This window comes from Pecten maximus, unplaced genomic scaffold (assembly GCF_902652985.1).
Source record: "Pecten maximus unplaced genomic scaffold, xPecMax1.1, whole genome shotgun sequence".
In the NCBI taxonomy this organism is placed as follows: Eukaryota; Metazoa; Mollusca; class Bivalvia; order Pectinida; family Pectinidae; genus Pecten; species Pecten maximus.
Genome location: NW_022979540.1, coordinates 232,319 through 255,239, shown reverse-complemented (window position 1 = coordinate 255,239; position 22,921 = coordinate 232,319). Strand labels below are relative to the sequence as shown.

The following is a 22,921-nucleotide window of genomic DNA, read 5'->3' as shown; positions in this document are numbered from 1 at the left end:
TTCTAGTTTTTAAGGCTGAAGAGAGTTATGCAGAAAGTCTTACCTTTATTTTATACCCTTTTTCCACAGACACATTACTTATTGAACTAAACATTCATATGTACATTCTAATATACATGTGTACTTAATTATACCCCCGCAACAAAGTTAGGGGGGTATACTGGAATCAGGTTGTCTGTTCGTCCGTCCGTCCGATCACCCGTCCGTCCCTCTGTCCTTCCATCCATATTAATGATCATGTGTAGATGTGCATGCCACTTTCATTTCTCAAAATTTTTGTTTCTATGGCAACTGGTCACAGGTTTTCCTATAAGAACCATAATTTTTAAGTTTGTCCAGACAGCTCCTCCTAAACCGAAGGGCCAATTTCAATGAAATTGACTCGTTCAGATTGCGGGGGGTATTAGTCAGTCTTCCTGGCGACAGTTCTAGTTATTATTTTTTATTTTACTAAATGTTATCTAAGATTTTTGAACTGCTGTGAATTTATTTGTTTAGGGGTAATTAAGTTTTAATCCTTTTGCTCCCTAAACTGAAAATCCAGGTAAAATGTTGTTTTGGACAAACAAAATTTGTTTACACAGGGGTCTAGTTACTAATTAAACATCGAAGGCTATTGTCTTTCTCATCCATTTATTCCAAAATCATCGCTTCTAAAAACGGCATTAAAGCGTCAGACTCAATATTAAGAGTTTTTGCCCATATACGAAATTCAACTTAACAGTTGTTCTGTTTTAGATTTAAGAGATTTTGTCAGATTTTGTCAGATTTTATCATTGATTTTGTCAGAGATTTCGTCAATAAATATTGAATGTCAAAGCTATTAGCAAGGTATTGATAAATTTGGCATTTTGAAGAATTATCAAATGCACCATGTAATTCATTAATGAAAAAATTCATGCAAGCATTGCGTATACGTTTTCAAATAACTGTTTTCTTTGTACATTTTGTGAAAATGTAAATTTTTTTTTTGTTATCTCATAGACCCAGTTCAAAATATACACTGAATACATTTTTATGATTTTTGTTTTCTTATCATAGACAATGTATTCGTGAATCCAGCTTAAACAAGGGTACCCTTTGCTGTTTCTTCATTCAAATCAGAAGCATGTATACCCATCCCTTGCATCAGTCGCTAAGTTTACTCTCCTAACATTGACCCTTTCAAACTTGAACTTGTGAACATTTGACAAATTAACAACTTCTTCATAATCGTGAGTAACATTATCAAACGCCTTTACTACATTTGGTTGTAAAGTATTATTTACTATGACATGCAAATATTGCATCACATAGACCAAAACCAGTCTTAAACCCAAATTGTGACCTCTGTAAGGATCTGTTCAGATCACTCCAGTCTTACAATGTTTGTTCAGAAGACTATAGTTAATAACTTAGCTACATGACTAATGAGGGTATTACTCCTGTAGTTATTTTCATTATGTTATCTTGCTTTTATACAAGGGAATAATTAAACCCTGTGCCCAAGCATGAGGGAATTAAATAGCCAACTTCCATAATGATATTGAAAAAATTTCAATCTTCAATAAAACAGGTGCCAAAAGTCTTTATATTCAATCAAATCCATACCAGCTGACTTCTAGACATTACTTTTAATTGCATCCATTACTTCCTCTAATTCAAAAATCTAATCAAATTTTTACCGCTTTATTTGTGACATCTCTCTTGAATTTGATCATTCGTAATATGGGAGATACATATCAAAAATTAGTCAATAATATTAAAAATATGAATAATTTTTATCAATTTATTACCTTATTAATTTGCATGTTTTTTTTTTTTTAATTCCTTTTATTTATTTATTCATTTATGTTTTTGCTGTCAACTGGTATATTTAGTAATGGACACCTTAATTTACCTGTACAGGTAACATAACTGTTAAAACCCAAAAAAATAATACTCCAACTATATTGTTTACATCACTTTTTGGGACAACCAGGATATATTATTCAGTTTTGGGAGAAACAGGCTGACACTGAAACGTAATGACTTACTGCCCCCCCCCCCCCCCCCCCCCCCCCCCCCCCCCCAAGCATACAGAAGCCATACCATTACACTGTCCTTCACATCTTGACATGCAGCCATGTTTCACATTAATTATTGGTTAGTTACCTGCATTGTATACCAGGAAATTGTGTCCATGTCATATTTTATATTGCATTGTTTCTCTGCCACTTGAGATATTGACATTTGATTCCAAAACCAACATATATCACACACACTCACTGTCATCTCTCTATTATCTCCGATCTTTTACCTGCATACCCCAAATCACATACATATTTCAAATTTAAAGTAACTTATAAAAGTAAGGTGAAAATGATATATAAGTATTGTAAAGGTAGTGGAAGGCCATTCATCACTTTCTACGTTTCTATCACCTGCCTATCCAAACTTATTTTTTTTCAAATTTTTATGCATAGAGTAATGGCATAATTGAAGTATAAAAGGTTTGGTAAAAAAAAAAGAATGAATGCTTATATTCTTGATGGGGATGAGGAGGGGGGGGTTCACTTTACCATGACCATGGTAAAGTGACCCCCACCCTCTCTTCCCCCTTATTACATGAATCGCATTAAATTAACTGATCACGATTCAATTCAATGGTTTTTAAATGTATAGATTAATGATTTGAGGTAAATTGAAAAAATATTTAGTGAAAAAAAAAAAAAAATCCACAAAAATATATTTTCACTATAATCATGGTAAAGTGATTCCCCTCTCCCCAACCTCTCCACATAGCTTACATAAAAAAATCACCTACCCTAAGACCAATTGTCTTGACTTTATTTATGTATATTTTAATGAATGGAAGTAAACAAATAAAATATTGTTAACTTTGTAGGTGGTTGTGGAGGGGCAGGAGGGGCAGGAGGGGGGGGGGGTCACTTTACCATGGCCATGATGGTAAAGTGACCCCCCCCCCCCCTCTTCCAGGCATAAATGACTCATCAAAATTAGTTACCCCAGACCAATTTTATTGTTGTTAAAATTTATAGAATTATTGATGTATACTGATAAAGGTTTTGTGAAAATAAGTTACCAAAATTACCAAAATTAATGATAAAAAAAGCTTTATTTCTTCATTAATGTTCTCCATCAACTATTCACCTATATTTCACTATATAGTCAACCTACCCCTCCAAACTTGTACTGTTTATAATGATACAAGATTGTTTTAATGAAAATATATAAAATGATATATGAAAATCATGTTTTAGTGACTTTAGTATGGGGGGGGTCACTTTACCATGGGGGGGGGGGGGGGTCATTTTACCATAATGGTATTTTGACCCCGGGGTCAATTTACCATGGGGGTCAAAATACCATACTACACCGGGTGCAGAAAGAGGGTAGGGATAAGGTGGGGGGGTGCCTTGGAGCTCCCATAAACCCCACTGAGCCAGGAGCTCTAACTGGAGGAGGACCAGATAGAGGCAAGGCAGACCTAGGAACTGACGGGTGCATTACCCCGGAACCCAAACCAGACTCAAAATACGGTAAACCAACGCCTGGGAGTGAAACAGAGACACTCCCAGCTCCTAGTGCAGCCTCTCCAGAACCACCGTAAAAACCGGCAGTACCAGCCGGCCTACTGTCAGTGGGTACACCGGCACCCCTCAATGGGGCCCGGGTCGCATGACTGGCCTGTTCGGTAACCATTCCGCTAACGGAGATGGTACCTGGGCCCGTATTCATGAAACTGTACTCATGCACAAACTCAAGGTTTTGTGCTCAAAATAAAGTTTTGTACTCACGGATTTTATTCTCATGCTCAAGTCGTATTCATGAAAAAATCTGTGCTCAAATCGTGCTCAAGATTTGAGCACGTTCTCAAGATTTCTTGAGTATGGTATTGCCCATGCTCAGCACACTTTTCTCCACCATGGCGGCAGGACGTTTTGTAAATAGAGAAGTGAGAGAAGTGGTCATACCAAGGCCAAGGCTTATAATGGATCGCCAGAACCCCCTAGAGCTCCTTTCAGATGAAGAAGTGTTCCGGCGTTTTCGATTTCGGCCGGACACCATCGTATATATCGTTGGTCTGGTGGCGGATTCTATTACCCATAGAACGCTCAGAAGCGTGTCCCTCCCACCCCTGTTGCAAGTCCTTATTTGTTTGAGGTTCTTGGCGACAGGGGCCTTCCAACAATTGATAGGCGACTCTGTTAAGATTTCTCAGCCGACAGTCAGTAGAGTTGTGCGGCGAGTTGTCGGTGCCCTTGCAAGAAGAATCCGTAATTTTGTCACATTCCCGAGAGGAGAAAACGGAAACAGAACAAAGCAAGAGTTTGGGGCAATTGCAGGTTAGTCAGTATTGTAACCGTCTGTTTTTTAGATAAAATTACCATGTCTTATTACATTGTAAATAAGCATATCAGCGTCCTCAAATTAGGTTCCAGTCTCCAACTTCAATGTATCGGAAATGACGTCACACATGACGCGGGTCATACTAACTCACTGAAAAGAACGCCAACAGGCTCTAACAAGCCTGTGGAAGAAATAACACCAACAAGCGACTTGGAATGCGATATGAAGGTCTAGTTTTTAATGATAATAAAAAACATCCAACAATTTTCATGTGAATGATTTGTTCAGATCCTTGATACACATGTCAAATTTTATGGCGCGGGAAGGATGTCATAATTAAATATATAATAGGCAAAAATCGAATAGTGCTTAGGCAAAAATATTTCAGCCTAGACAATATCGATTTATGCCTAGGCAAAAATCGAATATTGCTTAGGCAAAAATAGAATTTTGCCTAGCTAGAAATATAATTTTGCCTAGACAGAAATAGAATTTTGCCTAGCCAGTATTCGAATTTTGCCTAGGCATAAATTATTTAATTATAACATCCTTCCCGCGCCATAAAATTTAAATCAATTAACTTCAGAAATAACTTAAAACATTACAGATCCCTGAAACACATTTACAATAATCATTATCAAAGTAAATGCATATTGCAAATACTTGAAATACACATTCCAACAAATATCACAGATTATCACAGTATCTTGATTTTTCACAACACAACACAAATTTTAAAGGCAATTATGCATACATATTTCAAAGACTATGACCCCATGAAAGCTGAAGATCAGTTTATCAGATTGTACGAAATATTTCATTTATACGCACGCTGTATTATTTTGATTAATAGAACAATTAAGGTGTATTCACATCTTCATACCTCTCACTCAACCTATGGACTTTCCCTTATTTCAAAAGCAAACTGTTTCATTCAAATTTTGCACATTGCTCGTAATGCTCGAGCATTGCAATCATACTGAGTTAAAAAAGAGCAACTTTGAGAAGAAAAAAGGAATTATATGGTAAGTACATGTAGTTTGGGTTTTTACTTATTTGATTTAGATATCTGTAGTTAAATTGATATATCTTTATTTCAAATAATAGTAACTGTAATTAAATAGAGACATCTCTATTAAAAAGTAATTCAATAATTAGATATCTGTAGTTAAAGTACAAATATCTCAAATTCAAATGGAAAGGAATTAATATAAGCTTTAAGCTTGTTTTCCCATCCCATTTGCAATTTTTTGTATATGTAATGTTATTGTGCCTTGTTGAATAAAATAATGTTTAAACTAAATAGAGATATCTTTGATTTTAATACATAGATCTGTATTTAATAGAAGGTAAAGATCTCTATCTAAAATACAGTTCTATATTAACAGATATCTACAATGTATTTGAAATATGGGTATCTCTTATTAGAATACAGACCTTTAATTAAAATACAAGTATCTGTATTTTATACATAAATAGATGTATCTCTATTCTTAATAAATATATCTGAATTAAATGGGTAAAAACCCAAAAAAGCTTGCCAAAATGTCCACTTATGTAACTGATATTGAATTCAAGAATTGAAATGAGCAGATATTGAGTTATCGTTTATTATATGCCTTGCCTGAAAATCATTGTTAAAAAATGACAATGAAATATATTTTTCACATTGATGAACCGTGAAAAACCCACATTTTCTCTATTTCAATTTTTTGATGCGAATAAATTAAATGGCACTCATACACGTCAAACACCCCCCAACACCCCCCCCCCCCTACACACACACAAACATCATCCAGGACACAGTCACAACCCCCAATACACCAAGCTACTCACAAATACCCAGGTTATTTTTTCCTTTAAAAAGGATTTATTTTACCATAAAATGTAACTCGGTTCTTTTATTTAGGATTTCCAAATGTCCTAGGCTGTATAGATGGGACATTTGTGAAAATCAAGAAGCCAGCAGCCAATGAAGCAGACTTTCTCAATAGAAAAGGATACCATTCCTTGAACATACAGGTACATATAGAAATATTTACCACTCGACTTTTTATCTACAGGACTACTGAGAACAATTCTTCCCAATCTTATTTTGTGAAAGGCATAAAATTTAATGATGCTAATTCATCAATCATAACATGAAGTTTAACATATGGAATATGGTACACTCCCTAAAATACGTTGAAAATGATACTTTCACTTATTTGTACCTTAATTCCTGAGATTACACAGCTCTCTTTTTGATGTTGCACATTTAAACTTGTAAATAAAGATTAGGAATATGAAGTATGCAGTTTGTCAATATAATCTCTATAAACACAACAGGCAATTTGTGATGCCCACATGAGGATCACAAGTCTAAATGCGTCATGGCCAGGCAGTGTCCATGATTCACGGATTTGGAACGCTTCAGCCTTAAAAGACCAATTTGAAAATGGTAAGAAATCAGTGCATTGGTTCAGGGTCATTTACACAGCAGTAAATAGCCATATTTTCTGAAAAGATTTATGGGATTTTGATACATATGAACATTTCATTAACCAATATTGTATGATAAGCTATCAAGTGTCTTTACATAACTTAAAAATACTATATCAATATATATACATGTATATACTTACTCATACCTTTTAACACTCCGCAGGCAAAATCAACTGAATCTTTGTTTAACTATGTTCTATCTGATTAGAGAGAAATAACTACTATATATCTATTATCATTTCACAGGATTACATGATGGACTTCTTCTTGGAGATTCTGGATATGCATGCAGGAAGTACTTAATGACTCCGTTTCTCCAGCCTGTAGGCAGAGGTCAAGAACGATTTAACAGGAGCTTGTGCAGAACTAGAGTACTAATAGAACAGACTTTTGGCGTTTTGAAAGCTAGATTTCCATGCTTAAGATTCGGACTCAGGATGAGACCAGAAATGGCAGTTTCTACTACTTCTGCTTGTGTTGTGCTTCACAACATAGGGATCCTCAGGTTGGATGTAGTGGATGTGGAGCTTGAGCATGACAATCAGCTCCACATCCAAGACCAACAAGTTCTTGCACAACCTGATGGAAAACATGTTCGTGATCACATCACAAGACAGTATTTCAATAATTAACTTAAATCTACATTCTAAATTATAAATTAAACATTATAAATTAGTAAAGTGACTTAAAAACAAGAGATCCCAGAGGGATCTTGGCGCCCACCATTGAATGATCTTCATAAGTTCCATGTCAGATTGATCTTTTCTCTACTTTTCCTTCATTTTACTAATCTGTGCAAATTGAGACATCTCTCCAGTACTTTTCAAACAAGGGAATCCTAGCTATATAAGAAATTTGAGATTCAACGATAATGGCTGTTTGTTTGCCAGGTTGTTTTCAGGACAGACTGGTCCAAAAATGCAATACAAGGGACCAGGGGGAACCTACTTATGAAATTTGAGCAAGATCCATTCAGTACTTTGAGAAATAGAGATAACAAACTTCAATTGTCAAAATCCAAGATGGCGGTCTGTCGGCCATATTGTTTTCCAATTGATCTCAAAATGCAATAAGCATAAAGAGGCACCAAGGGGAAACTCCATATGAAATTTCAGAAAGATCCTTTCAGTACTTTCTCAGAAATAGCGATAACAAACTTCAATTGTCAAAATCCAAGATGGCTGCCTGTTGGCCATGTTATTTTCAGATTGGTCTCAAAATGCAATAAGCATAAAGAGGCACCAAGGGGAACCTCCATATGAAATTTCAGAAAGATCCCTTCAGTACTTTCTCAGAAATAGCGATAACAAACTTCCAATTGTCAAAATCCAAGATGGCTGCCTGTCGGCCATGTTGTTATCAGATTGGTCTCAAAACGCAATATGCATAACTAGGCACCAAGGGAAACTTACATATGAAATTTCAGAAAGATCCATTCAGTACTTTCTCAGAAATAGCGATAACAAACTTCCAATTGTCAAAATCAAAGATGGCTGCCTGTCGGCCATGTTGTTTTCCGATTGGTCTCAAATCGCAATATGCATAACTAGGCACCAAGGGGAACCTACATATGAAATTTGAGAAAGATCCCTTCAGTACTTTCTGAGAAATAGCGATAACAAGAATTGTTTACGGACGGAGGGACGGACGGAGGGACGGACCACGGACGCAGGGCGATTTGAATAGCCCACCATCTGATGATGGTGGGCTAAAAATCTACATGATATTATCAATTTCAATTCTAAATCATTTTTGCCATTTCTTCTAGTTCTAGAAAGTAAACATATCAATACACTGATGATAATGAACTTCATGACGATGATGATGAGCATCAAAATGATGATGATGATGATGATGATGATGAGCATCAAAATGATGATGATGAGCATCAAAATGATGATGATGATGATGATGAGCAGCAAAATGATGATGATCATCAACAAAATGATAAGGAACCTTGAGCTCTTGATGATGATGCTGATGAGGATGCTGCTGCTGCTGCTGATGAGGATGATGATGATGATGATGATGATGAATGGCTTCAAGGTGTCAAATCAGTCTAGAAACTAACCACATACAGTTCCCTGTAGCATAAATTGATAAGAATTAATAGCTGATATGATGATAAATATAAATAAATTCTTTTGATTATGCTGACAAAATATTTTGTTAGATGACTTGAGGCCACATTAACTTATGACCTTGAGCGAAAATCAATAATATTCATTCTCTCATTAAAGGGAAAATAAACCACAAGTACTGTTATAATCAGTGACAATTGAAGCTTCTGATATTTTGTAGTAAAAATGTACAATTAAATGTTAAAAATTTGATAAAAGCAATCGCTTTACAGTTTTTCCCCTTATTTAACGATCAAGGACAGACGAGGGACATTGCCATCCATGGCATAAAACATTTAAATTTCAAATTCGTTTTGTAATTTGAATGTCCAGTAGGCTGCTTTCAGGTCTAGGACAGATTTCTCTTGAGCCAATTTCTGTTGCTCCATTTGTATTTTCTTGGTTTCCTCCTCAATGCGCTTAATTTCCAGGGTTAATCGTTGGTTGTCTAGCATCAAGTTTTCCTCAGTAAGTGATGCTAGAGATGTTTTTTGTTTCTCTGAAAGAAATATATTATACAGTCATACCTAATTTAAATCAAAATCTTACAATATCTAAGATTCAATATATCAGTAACATCATCATGGCAGCCATTTTGTGAACAATTTCATCTTTTGTCTTGGTTGGAAATCATAATCTGCATAGAATGACAGTTTGATGATATTGACCGACTCCAAAGAGCTGAGGTTCAGGCCCCAAGTTAAGTGGTCATATATGCAAATTCCATGTATGTAACTTTCTACAACTTCCTTGTTTGAATCCAGAGTTACTGGAATCAACTTTTATTCAGTCTTATATCTGCATGCCAGATATTGGATAAGATAGCTTTATTGATTTTTGATACTTTTAAATTATGGGTTTGAAAGTATATCTTCCAAGCAAATGACATTAAAAACAAACTTGGGCAGTAACAAGATTATAAAGTTTCTTTATAGAGTTTTAACAAAGGATTACTTCAGTTTGATATATATGGATATCTATTGACCTACATCCTTTGGGTGATGTCACCAGAAAAATTTAAATTTAATTAAAACATGAACAGTCATGCAATGAAAGAGTGCCCTAATACCTTATAAACAAGAGGCCGAGAGGGCCTGTAATGGTCACCAGGTTGGATTTAGTATTAATTGCATAAATCCAGAGAAGTTGTTACTCAGTATTACAAAAGAGACCCTTTTCGGCCCCGTCGCTTAGGCTCCTGGGGGTTCAGCCGTATCATTTGTATAAATTTGAATCCCAACCAGATAGGGATGCTTCCTGCCAATTTCTGTTAAATTCTGAACAGCAGTAAAGAAATCAGTTGTTGACAGACGGACACCACTACATGGCATAAACTCACCTTGGTCCTTTGGTTTCATTCTTCAGACCTGGTGAGCTTAAAATTGATACAGTTATTAAAAGCACTTACTTTTTGTTGGCTCATTAATGTCTGTGCATGCATCTGATGTTGGTAATATGGCTGGAAAAGATGGTGAAATATTTAACATGACTGTTATTACTACAAATTGGCTCGTATACAGTATTGTGTCTTTTTTTTCATAAGTTGACAAGTGAAAATTCCACGGTGCAGTAATAAATACACTCTCTAAAATATGCTGTTGAATCTGTTTTTAAACAAAATTTTACAATGAAAGACAGCTAAATGTATTCAAATCAAACAGAAACAGTGGACTTAAAACTGTGAAGTGTTTGTTCAAGATATTATATTGGTACATGTAATACAGAAAGAAATATTCAATTATCAGAACATTCTTGGATTGAAAGAATGACTTTACATATTAAATTATCAATAAATCAATAAGTACTTACTACTTGTGAGCTCATAAGTGACAGGGCTTTGGATTGTGGTTGAAGTACACTGTGTACAGGATAATGTGGCTGAAAATTAATGGGTGAAAATATTAATAATCTCATGGCTATCATTAAATTCACACTCTAAAATATTTGTGGAATAATGTTTCTCTTAAAACTGTGCAAAAAGAAGGCTAGCAAAAACTATAAATTTGGTGACAATTAATGCACAGTTGTATTTGAGAATGGTTGATTGCCCAGTGACAAAATGTTTGTGATTGTCTCATTTTCATTGGCAATTACTAATATCATGAAGTACACTGTAGTTATATAATTGTCAGCACAAAATTCACAGTGCATATTATCTCGGGTACATTCAACACTGTAATAGAATGTTGTCAGTTAATATAAATCCCACCAGACATTTGATAGCAAAGAAATGTATCATGTTTATCAACATGTATGTGTTGAAATATTCATTATTAAATGTCACCCTGTTCAATTCTAATTCCATGGTTAAAGAGTTTTTTATGCTAATTTTCTAATGTCAGTATCCACTTTCAGTTGAATATTTATTAAATATACTAGAGATCACAGCATGATCTACTGGGCCAACATATGACTGATCTCTTTTCTATTCCTTCCTCTTGAATTTTTGAACATAATAGGTAACCTTACATCTGAAACTTGGGAAAAAATGAAGGACTTTTTGAGAAAAAACAATAACTCTAAAACTAGATTGTTAAAATCAAATATGGCCACCAGTTGACCTGTCTGTTATTTTTTTCTGATCTACATTACCCATGTACTGTATGTTGTTCATCATCAACCAATACACTATATATATATATATATATAATGTATAGCTTAGAAACACAAATGACGAAGGAAGACAACTTTTTGACTCGTGCCCTGACCGGGTCTCGAACACACGATTGTTTTGATGCCATTTTTCTCCATTCATTCATGATTTATCATATTTATTCAAACTGAAATCAATTCCTAAATATATTTCAGAATATGTCTACAATTTACCTTGACAATCAGATGAGGTGTAGTCTTCCCTTTGAGTTTCTGTCACAGTTATAGGTTGGACTGGCAATACTGCTGAGTTCAGAATTAAATAAAAACTAAATTAGCACACCAGTTTGTACTTAATATACAGCACACCAGTGCGTTCTTAATATACAGTTTAAACTGTTTAGAATATATTGTTATATTTTGTATCAGGAATGACGCTTCTAATAAGCTTGTGACAACTTCATTTACAAAGAAAATAAGGTCACCTCTGTCCTACACTGACCAAATCATTGCAAAATTGTAATATAAAGTCTCTTTAACTACACTGTAATAATGACATAGCTTCTTTCTATATATGCAAATACCACACAAAAGGTAAAAAAATTGATTCTCCACGTTCACCAGGAATGAAAAATACAAACTTCTTATATATTTGGAAGGGTTTTGGGGGTCCAGTTGGCAGAATTTTTTTGTGGGGGTTTCCGGGGGGAAAAATTTTGGGGTTTTTTTTTTTTGTTAAAAAAAAAATTTTTGTTTTTTTTTTTTTTTTTTTTTTTTTTTTGTTTTTAAAAAAAAAAAATTTTTTTTTTTGTTTTTTTTTTTTTTTGGTTTTTTTTTTTTTTTTTTTTTTTTTTTTTTTTTTTTTTTTTTTTTTTTTTTGGTTTTTTTTTTTGTGTTTTTTTTGTTTTTGGTTTTTGTTTTTTTTTTTTTTTTTTTTTTTTTTTTTTTTTTTTTTTTTTTTGGTTTTTTTTTTTTTTTTTGTTTTTTTATTTTAAAAATTTTTTGGCGCCCCCCCCCCCCCCCAAACAAAAAAACCCCCCCCCCCCCCCCCCCCTTTTTTTAAAAAATTTTGGTTTTTGTGTCCCAAATTCCCCTTTTGGTTTGTTTTTTTTTTTTGGGGTTTGGGGGGGGTTTTTGGGGGGGTTTTTTTTTTTTTTTTTTTTTTTTTTTTTTTTTTTTTTGTTTTTTTTTTTTTTTTTTTTTTTTTTAAAAACCCCCGGCCCCCCTTTTTTTTTTTTTTTTTTTGGTTTTTTTTTTTTTATTTTTTGGGTGGTTAATTTTTTTTGCCCCCCCAAAAAAGTTTCCCCCCCCCCCCCCTTTGGTTTTTTTTTCCCGGGTTTGTTACGCCCCGGGGGGGCCCCCCCCCCCCGGGAAGGGCCCCCAAAAAAAACCCCAAAAAAAACCGGGAAACCCCCCCCCCGGGGGCCCCCCCCCCCCCCGAAAAAACCCCCCCAGAAAAGAGGGAAAGTTTTCCCCGTAAAAAACCCCGTAAAAAAAAAGTATCTTTTAGGGGCGGTTTTTTTTTTTTTCCCTTTTTTTTTTTTTTTTGTTTTTTTTTTTTTTTTTGTTTTGGGGGCCTTCCCCCCTTTTTTTTTGGGGAAAAACCCCCCGCTTCTTATACAAATAATTATGCCGGTGCAGTAATAAATACACTCTCTAAAATATGCTGTTGAATCTGTTTTTAAACAAAATTTTACAATGAAAGACAGCTAAATGTATTCAAATCAAACAGAAACAGTGGACTTAAAACTGTGAAGTGTTTGTTCAAGATATTATATTGGTACATGTAATACAGAAAGAAATATTCAATTATCAGAACATTCTTGGATTGAAAGAATGACTTTACATATTAAATTATCAATAAATCAATAAGTACTTACTACTTGTGAGCTCATAAGTGACAGGGCTTTGGATTGTGGTTGAAGTACACTGTGTACAGGATAATGTGGCTGAAAATTAATGGGTGAAAATATTAATAATCTCATGGCTATCATTAAATTCACACTCTAAAATATTTGTGGAATAATGTTTCTCTTAAAACTGTGCAAAAAGAAGGCTAGCAAAAACTATAAATTTGGTGACAATTAATGCACAGTTGTATTTGAGAATGGTTGATTGCCCAGTGACAAAATGTTTGTGATTGTCTCATTTTCATTGGCAATTACTAATATCATGAAGTACACTGTAGTTATATAATTGTCAGCACAAAATTCACAGTGCATATTATCTCGGGTACATTCAACACTGTAATAGAATGTTGTCAGTTAATATAAATCCCACCAGACATTTGATAGCAAAGAAATGTATCATGTTTATCAACATGTATGTGTTGAAATATTCATTATTAAATGTCACCCTGTTCAATTCTAATTCCATGGTTAAAGAGTTTTTTATGCTAATTTTCTAATGTCAGTATCCACTTTCAGTTGAATATTTATTAAATATACTAGAGATCACAGCATGATCTACTGGGCCAACATATGACTGATCTCTTTTCTATTCCTTCCTCTTGAATTTTTGAACATAATAGGTAACCTTACATCTGAAACTTGGGAAAAAATGAAGGACTTTTTGAGAAAAAACAATAACTCTAAAACTAGATTGTTAAAATCAAATATGGCCACCAGTTGACCTGTCTGTTATTTTTTTCTGATCTACATTACCCATGTACTGTATGTTGTTCATCATCAACCAATACACTATATATATATATATATATATAATGTATAGCTTAGAAACACAAATGACGAAGGAAGACAACTTTTTGACTCGTGCCCTGACCGGGTCTCGAACACACGATTGTTTTGATGCCATTTTTCTCCATTCATTCATGATTTATCATATTTATTCAAACTGAAATCAATTCCTAAATATATTTCAGAATATGTCTACAATTTACCTTGACAATCAGATGAGGTGTAGTCTTCCCTTTGAGTTTCTGTCACAGTTATAGGTTGGACTGGCAATACTGCTGAGTTCAGAATTAAATAAAAATTAAATTAGTACACCAGTTTGTACTTAATATACAGCACATTAGTTCGTACTTAATATACAGTTTAAACTATTTAGAATATATTGTTATATTTTGTATAAGGAATGATGCTCCTAATAAGCTTGTGACAACTTCATTAACAAAAAAAAGGTCACCTCTGTCCTACACTGACCAAATCACTGCAAAATTGTAATATAAAGTCTCTTTAACTACACTGTAATAATGACATAGCTTCTTTCTATATATGCAAATACCACACAAAAGGTAAAATAAAATGCATGCATCCTACCACAGACAATACCACACCAGGATAACTGTAATAACTGTACAATGGACTTACTATCACTATCTATTCCATTGGTAATGCCTTTCATTCCAGGCCTGGTTCCAGTGGCAGCAATTATCAGCTCCTCTGCTGGAGAAGGACTTTCCGGAGGAGGTCCACCACCAGTTGCTGGATACCGGCATCCATCTAATTTTGCCTTTGCTGATAATAAAACCAAAAAGAAATATCAGATACATGAAATATATGTGGTGCATATACACTAATAATATAATGCCTAGTTTAAAAAAAAAACCAAGTGTACATGTATATACAGATGTAATTATAACTAATGACCTTCTGGTATTCTGTAAAATAACTTCCAATTATTTCACTATCTATAATAATCATGAAATTATTTTTCAAATACTGCAATCTCAAAACTAATTTAGGCCTAGGCTAATAATAATACCTGTGTTTCCACTAAACTTGTACTTTTGTGCCTACACTGATTATTTTTTGCCATTTTCAAGGATGACTAACAAAAAGATTTCCCTACCTACCTGTACCTTATTTTACATGTCTGGAATTGTCTACAATAACAAGCATTTTTAGAAATTTTCATGTTAATCATTAAAGATGGATTAACTCAGGAAAGTCTGTAATACATACCAACACTACATACTGTAATCATGACTGGAAATTACTAGGCTTTTCTTTACAAAAATCCTTCAAAAAAAGTTATACAACATATTGTAGTTTAATTCAGGCTGTCCTCATAATGACCAGAACACTATATAGATAAGGTCATGTCCACTGGATATCTTAATTGGCCTGGGTTAAGTGGGGTTAGATGGAGAGAGAAAAAAGCCAGTAAAAATGAAAGGTACCCAGGCCACCAATACAATGGGAGGCGGTTTAATTGGACATGTATGTATAGTAACATCACTTATCACTGTATGAATGGGCGTTACCATTATCTACAGATACAGGAAAAACAGTTAGTCTCATTTTCTTTCAAGATTTTAAACAGCCCCCATGTAAAAACTGACATTTCTTGGGTACTAAGACTCTACAAATATATAGGTTATTATACAACTGACAAATACAATAAGTCCGTGATTATACTGAGGTCGACGTAACAACTGAATATAATGTAAACAATAAACAGCTGATCAGCAATCATGCAGGCTGATCTAAAAATTCGAACAGATTCGTTGACATGGTAGACGCATATTGACGTTATATTCCCTGGATCAGCTGAAGATGTTACGATTCCATCGCGTTGGCCTAATGCATGTATATAGTCATACTAATAGGCTAATGTGAGCAACATAAGACAGCGGCAAAAATCTAAAAATAACATCATTAGAGCTGACGTCACAGTGCACCGTGGGTAGTACTAAAATCAGCAGCAGGCGTCAATAAGATAATACAATCAAATACATGAAGCCTAATCGTATGGCTACTGATTGATTCCGCAATAGCTGTAAAATTATATATCTTCCCTGCATAAACATACCACTATAGTATCAATTTTCAGGGTGATTGCTTTCTGTTTTTTTTTTTGTTTGTTAATATCATACTTACGAATTCAGCATCTCCGTTATTTCATCCCAAGTTCTTTTTTTCTTCTGGGATATTTTTTGTGAACCTGGTCCGGACAGTGATCCAAACAGTACATTCTCGTTTGAATGTACTGCTTGGATCAGTGTGGCCTCTTCAAGGGACGTCCATGTGGGTTTTTTCTTTTTGGGTTCCGCCATTCCGGTTGCGGTATTTAGTCGTCTGCTCCGAGGACAGGTGCGCGTATTTCCGCGATACACGAAACGAAACTCCAAACATTAGAGAGTTCTCTTAGTTACCGTACTCAGCTGAGAACGTTCTCAGAAAGTTTGATGAATACGCTTTTTGAGTACGTTCTCACCGGAGTACAGAATTGAGCATGAGCACAAAATTTGAGTTTGAGCATGAGTACAGTTTCATGAATACGGGCCCTGGACACTCGCTCCCTTCGACCTCCAAGGAGATTCCCGGGTGAGTGCCCTTCTGATGACCGATAGAACCCAAAGGCCCTACCGCCTCAGAAATATGTGTGTGAATAGGCTCCTCTGTAGCCAAAGAGTGCCTATCACTGCGAGACAAAATTACTTCCCCTTCAGGGGGTAAAAATGCCTCACTGCCAGGTGGGAGGCCGACAACAGCACCACACTGGGCTTTAGGTTGACGTTTACTGTCTGCCCCAGACTTAGCACCCTTATTACGGGCGACAGACTGATGGGACAACATCCTGCCCCACAAAGTGTTTGACCATGTCAAACAGACGGAACACATGTTGTCCCGGGAGCAGCCTCGGCAGGTAGAACAGGTGTCATGGTCATCCCCATCGAGGATGACATGACCGCAGTCTCCTGACCGAGTTTTTGGACCCGAAGTAAGTCTCTTACCTCGCATTCTGCTAGGCGGGCAGCTTCCATCAAACGAGAAAATCCAGCCAAAAAACGGAAGAAAAATCCACCGATAAAATTAACAAATTATTAGCAAATAAAGCGAGAAAAATAGACACCGAAGTGGTCTACTAGACCGCGGTACCGTAGCGAGACAGTCCACGTGTGCAGTAACCACTCGACACAAAAGACGAAATACGACACACATACGGACTGACAGTTCAAACGAAAATGAAAAACTTGTCAACAAAGATGAGAATAACAAATTACGAAAGCAAAGCAAAAGAAAAACTAATGAAATGCAACAAAAAACCCTGGGAAAACGAGCTGTCGTCAAAATCCTTCTGGGATGACGGCTGCCATAAGCGGAAGTGAGGTTTTGGGTCATGCGCGGTGCGTTCGTATCGGGCATTAAGGGTCCTCTCACGGGATAATTATTTTCATTTTTGTTATTCAAATTATGGGCTGCCGGAGGCGATACGCTATTATCTATATGGTGGCGAGCTATTATTGAAATAAACTTTATATTTTGCTGAAACTGTAATAGATTCTACTTGATTATTCGGTTTAAAACGACAATACATTGTAGATATGTTTTTACTGTTTTGCATGTACGGACTATCCGCGTTGTCTTTGATGACCTTTCACCTTCAATAGACGGCGCTGTGTTTAAAACTTCAGGAAGTCTACACAACGGTCACGTTTATAAGGCAAGATTTTGTTTTTTGATATTTGTAGATTAGAGCAATCAGACTGCTAGGCCTCCAACCACGGACTTGTATAGTGGTACCAGGGTATACATAAACGACCTATTAACGCAACGGAACTTTTCTAGTAATTTCATGATGTTATTACTTACCATTATAGGGTACAAAAAAAGGCAACGTCAGTCATTTTCATCATCCCACGAAAGATAACAATGAGTTCTTACCTTTCTGTTTTCACAAGCTGTCTACTGGCGACATTCGATACATTTCTTTAAGTACAGTGAAAGTAGCGACTTGTGGGCCGATAGGTCTACGAAATTAAATGAACTGAAGTGACACTGATTTGTTAATACCGCTGGAATTGATATTTTTGGTTTTATTAACATTCATTTAACTTTAAAGGTAAACACCATAATTTGTACCAGGTCCATAGACGTAGAAATGTATTCACCTGTTTAACGCCTTATACTATGACCAGTATAAAAATCTCGCGTGGACCCACCGTCACCTGTTAATAAAAAAGATCTCCAGAAGGAACGTCTAATCACGATGAATTACAACGAAAGACAGAGTCCGCAATCAAAATGGGATAATCAAGATGCTTATTATCATTGGTACCCACTTTTATCAATTATTGCAAGCAAAGAATGACCAACTAAGGTAAGATGATTTGACCTATATTGTTTCTACTGGAAAGGCTTGAGTGATCGGATTTGCATTGGTCCCATGTGTTTATCAGTTTTTTTTTGTTCTAAACTGTCATTTTATAGCAATATTTAAATTGCTGTACTTAAAACAAAACATGTACTTGAAGGACGGGTACGTGATTAATACTCCAGCATATATTAAAAAACTACATTCAGTTGTCATATCGTCATGCCCAGAAACGTAAATGTGTCCATAACGTCACGTGTAGGTCATTTATCAGCGCATTTCGCAAATTTAATATATTGTACCATTCATTCTGATGCGATAATGGCAGAAAGATTTATAAAATGATTCATATCCTAGATAGCCAAATTACATTGGAGTACTTATATCCTTGCATTAAGCATGCACCCGTCGTCTTGAGCTCAGTTGCGGTGGATTAATTTGAGAAAGAAAAAAAATTCTTTAAAGAACCTCCTAGGTTGATATCAGAAGTATGATTTTCAATGAAACACGTGGCCATTAAAATGGCGATTGCCTTCGGTTGTTAGTTCATTTGTTTATTACAGCGCTGTCGGTCGACTGCTAATCAGCGTATCGGTCAGTCACGTTGATTTGAAAGTCTATGACGCCACAGGTATAACAGTGACTGAAATGGTGGCCAGCAGTATAGACGACAGTGTGAACAGTAACAACACAGAATGTCTGAATACCATCTGGACACGAGATTTGAGGTTGATGATTTTGGCGAATATTGCCGACAAGAAGTCGAAATCCAGCAATATCAGTTTGAGCGTTCAAAAAGAAGAAGATTTTAGTGAAATCGACTCTCAAAATGACCGCTTGGGTAACAAAGACTAATGTATTATACCTGGGGCAAACAGATGTCATACACGACCCAATAATCGGTCAATCACCAATAAAGGTATATTATTTATGTGTTTACCATTTCTTCCTCGTTACTATAAAAGGAACACGGCATCAATATTTCTTTTAATAAAATAATGTGCTATTTTATTCGCAAATTAATATTCAAATAAGCATACCAACAAAAATACAACAGTTCTGGATACTCTGGTTTGTGAGAAAAGACGAAATACAAAGGTACAGTAAACTTATGCGTTGTATTCTATACAAAACCCTCTTTTAGTCATGAAGGATACTTCATTCAGAAAGTAATATATTGTATAGATCATGATCTACAATAGACTAAATCTCTCCCGAATGAAAACCCGTGTTGAAGCCTCCAACAAACTTCTACATAATTATACAGATTTTATCCCTTATTTTACATGTCACGGTCTCATGGATTATCGACGATTAAATGCTTGAGAAAGATATAATCTATGAATTCGCAATGGTTAAAGTGTATGACTTTTTGTAATTGTGTAATAATCGTGAATTGATTGAGATCCTTGTAATTTTACTTTCAATTCGTGTGTCGCAAGTCAACAGGACTTTAATAAATAAACAAACATGCTCAGAGAAACAATTGCCAGGTGTGAGATTACGCTCGTCACACCTGTCTCTTCACCTCAGGTGTCTGTGATTTCTGGCGTTCTAATTGGCACGCGCCGATAATTACTTGTGAGTTGACGCGTTTGGTTTCCGTGCACTTCAAAAAATTCCGAAAATATGCTTATACAGGTTGTGCGTAAATTTAACTTGAATTCTGTTAAGAATTGCGTTTATACTATAGGGAATTCACTTTCAGGTTGATGAAATCAAACGCATTTTTTTTTTTTTTTTTTATAAAATATACATGTCTTTGTACAGACACTACAGTACTATGATCAAGAACATCTATCATACGCTTCCTGATAAAAAGTCATTGAGAGACTAACCCGTTAGCACACTCAGCTAAATAACCGTATTACCAATATTGGGTGAATATTACAGCCTTGACTTACGAGCTTGTATTATTGGAAAATAATACATGGTTTTAAACGAATCAAAACTGGCGTTGCATAGCAAACATGGTAGAATCAAATGTTACAAGTTATATACAACCTGTTATGATAAGAAATTAGTAAGATGATACTCGTTGTATTTCGCCCGTTATAATAGAATATTAGTAAGATGTTACATGTTATCTTAATATGGCCCGTTATAATAGAAACTTATATATGTCCCTGGTTTCGGTAGCACTTGTTAATTCACAAAAGTTTATTCAGCACTTACATTATTGTTGTCTAATTCGCATTTATTGCAGGTACGTGTTCACGCGTTTCTATATTTTCCGATATGGCGTCTCTGATGTAATATCACCGAAGCAGTCCGTGTTTTTTTTTCGTTTTTTTGTTGTTGTTGATTTTGTTTACATTAGTTTACTTACGATCAGTCCATGATGTTATGATTCTTACGTAAGTTAAAAACCTGAAATAAAAGACCCGGTAAAGAAAAGCTCTACCGTTACAGAGGCTGAGAGCTAACATTGTAACACAGGTAAACACCCGGGGCTATGACCTGGCAGCGGTCGCTATGACTACGCACAGTATCAAGCGATAGTCTGTACAGCTGTCGACACGGTTGACTTAACCGGGCATCGTCCGGATTACTGGTAGAATTTACTAATGAAAAGTACGTTCCATTCCCAAATTAGGGTTCCGGAAACGGAATCCGAATTTCCAGACTGGTGAGTACAAATAACGTTACGGAAATCCGTTCCCGTGCTATTCCGTCCGGACTGTGAGTTTTCCGGACTATCGGCGTCCGGATTATCGCGGGTCCACTGTACCCTGATTGAAAATAGTGGCAAAATGGGATCCATTGATTTTATTCACACGATAACTTAGCATAAAAGTCAAAAGGGAAAGTGTTTTTTATTTAGTAGCTCCTCCTATTTGGGTATACAACAGGGGCCGCTCGTATGACATTTCAGTTGCATGGAGCCTTTCAGAGCTGGGTACAGATAATTTTGAATCTGGACGTGCGGTTGAAATGATACTCTTAATGAAGATATTTTAACTAGAATCTTGATACCTATTAACGCATACTTATTACAAAACCTGAATTTTGGCAACTTCTTTTGCAAATTAATCTATATCTGACATAACATCTTGTGAATTTTTTTTTTTTTTTTTGTATTTTTGGTTTTTCACTCTCTATCACTGTGTGTGCATGTACATTATTGGACAATACATGAAGTAGCACACACCATAGAGACTCCCCGGACGGTCAAAGCTTCCGACAAAACCTTACAAATACTGTATACTGTACCTGGTGGGAACAGTGATATCCTTTACTGTCTGTCCAGTGTAACCGGTTGCTTAGACCCGTGGCAGTAAACGGACAACCATAGGAACACATATCAACACATACACCAACAGAAATTAAACTGTTTACACAATTTTTTCTCTCTCACTCCTTTTTTTTTTAATATGCACAAAATATATTTCTATACTACATCTTGTTGATCTTCTTAGCCCTGATCGCCCTCCCACGACAGTAACACACTAACATGTTTTTGGGGGCCGATTTGGGGTAGAATTTTGGCCCCATTTCCCATTGTAAAATTGGATATTTTTCCCAATCCGACCAGTTAAAATTCCCAATCGAATTAAGCAATAAACTGCCTAGATGCGGCAGACCTACTGGTATAACTGCCACATGTGTCACAGACAAACAATCATGGTGCGCCAATCCGACCAGTTAAAATTCCCAATCGAATTAGCGAATTAAGCAATAAACTGCCTAGATGCGGCAGACCTACTGGTATAACTGCCACATGTGTCACAGACAAACTGAATGGTGCGCGCTAGCGCACCATTATTGTTTGTCTGTGACACATGTGGCAGTTATACTATATTTACGTTCTATTAATGAATCGCAAAAATAAAAATATTTGAGTGAGATATTCATACGCCCTCAGGGCAACTTCAGTTATACTCTCATAGATGAAGCTGCTTTTGGTAGGGATTTACTAGTAATATATAAGGGCATTGCCACACCAAATGTAAATATTGATCTATAAAACAATTGTCTTTATGAATGCGGATGGTGCCGTCCCGTTTTTTTATTTACCAAAAGCCCTAAGGCCTTCAGGTATACAAGGCATATAACATTAAACAAATACTGAGGTGTACAGGAGAGTGTTGCATACATGTACATGAAAATTGTTCGATATATAATCAACACTAATCAATTTTGTCTTTTGCTAGCCAAGTATAGATATTTACCTTTTGACAACTCTCTAACATTATTAACAGATAAGAGTTGGATTAATTAATAAAACCGGTGGTCTTTTGTAGTAACATTGCTTTATATATTTTACCCTCAGATCTGTATATAATGGACATACCAAAATAAAATGAAACTATGGACCCGTCGTCATCCGA

General features: G+C 35.5%; 2 protein-coding genes across 3 annotated transcripts; one reads left to right on the top strand and one right to left on the bottom strand.

Annotated features, from left to right (window-relative positions):
• Window positions 1–3,907: 3,907 nt before the first annotated feature.
• On the top strand, window positions 3,908–7,448 carry LOC117318865 (putative nuclease HARBI1). Its single transcript, XM_033873795.1, has 4 exons — window positions 3,908–4,328; window positions 6,215–6,354; window positions 6,661–6,772; window positions 7,063–7,448. Exons 1-4 carry the CDS (start codon window positions 3,908–3,910, stop codon window positions 7,446–7,448), a joined length of 1,059 nt encoding a protein of 352 aa, XP_033729686.1.
• Window positions 7,449–9,114: 1,666 nt separating this feature from the next.
• Window positions 9,115–14,971, bottom strand: LOC117318868. 2 transcript variants are annotated; one of them, XM_033873798.1, is made up of 5 exons: window positions 14,861–14,971; window positions 14,428–14,499; window positions 13,409–13,477; window positions 10,345–10,395; window positions 9,115–9,435 (listed from the first exon to the last, which is right to left on the bottom strand). In XM_033873798.1, exons 1-5 carry the CDS (start codon window positions 14,892–14,894, stop codon window positions 9,233–9,235), a joined length of 429 nt encoding a protein of 142 aa, XP_033729689.1. In that variant the 5' UTR covers window positions 14,895–14,971; the 3' UTR covers window positions 9,115–9,232. The 2 variants fall into 2 exon arrangements, with proteins under 2 accessions (XP_033729689.1, XP_033729690.1); XM_033873799.1 differs by having other exon boundaries at window positions 14,428–14,496; window positions 14,861–14,965.
• Window positions 14,972–22,921: the final 7,950 nt, after the last annotated feature.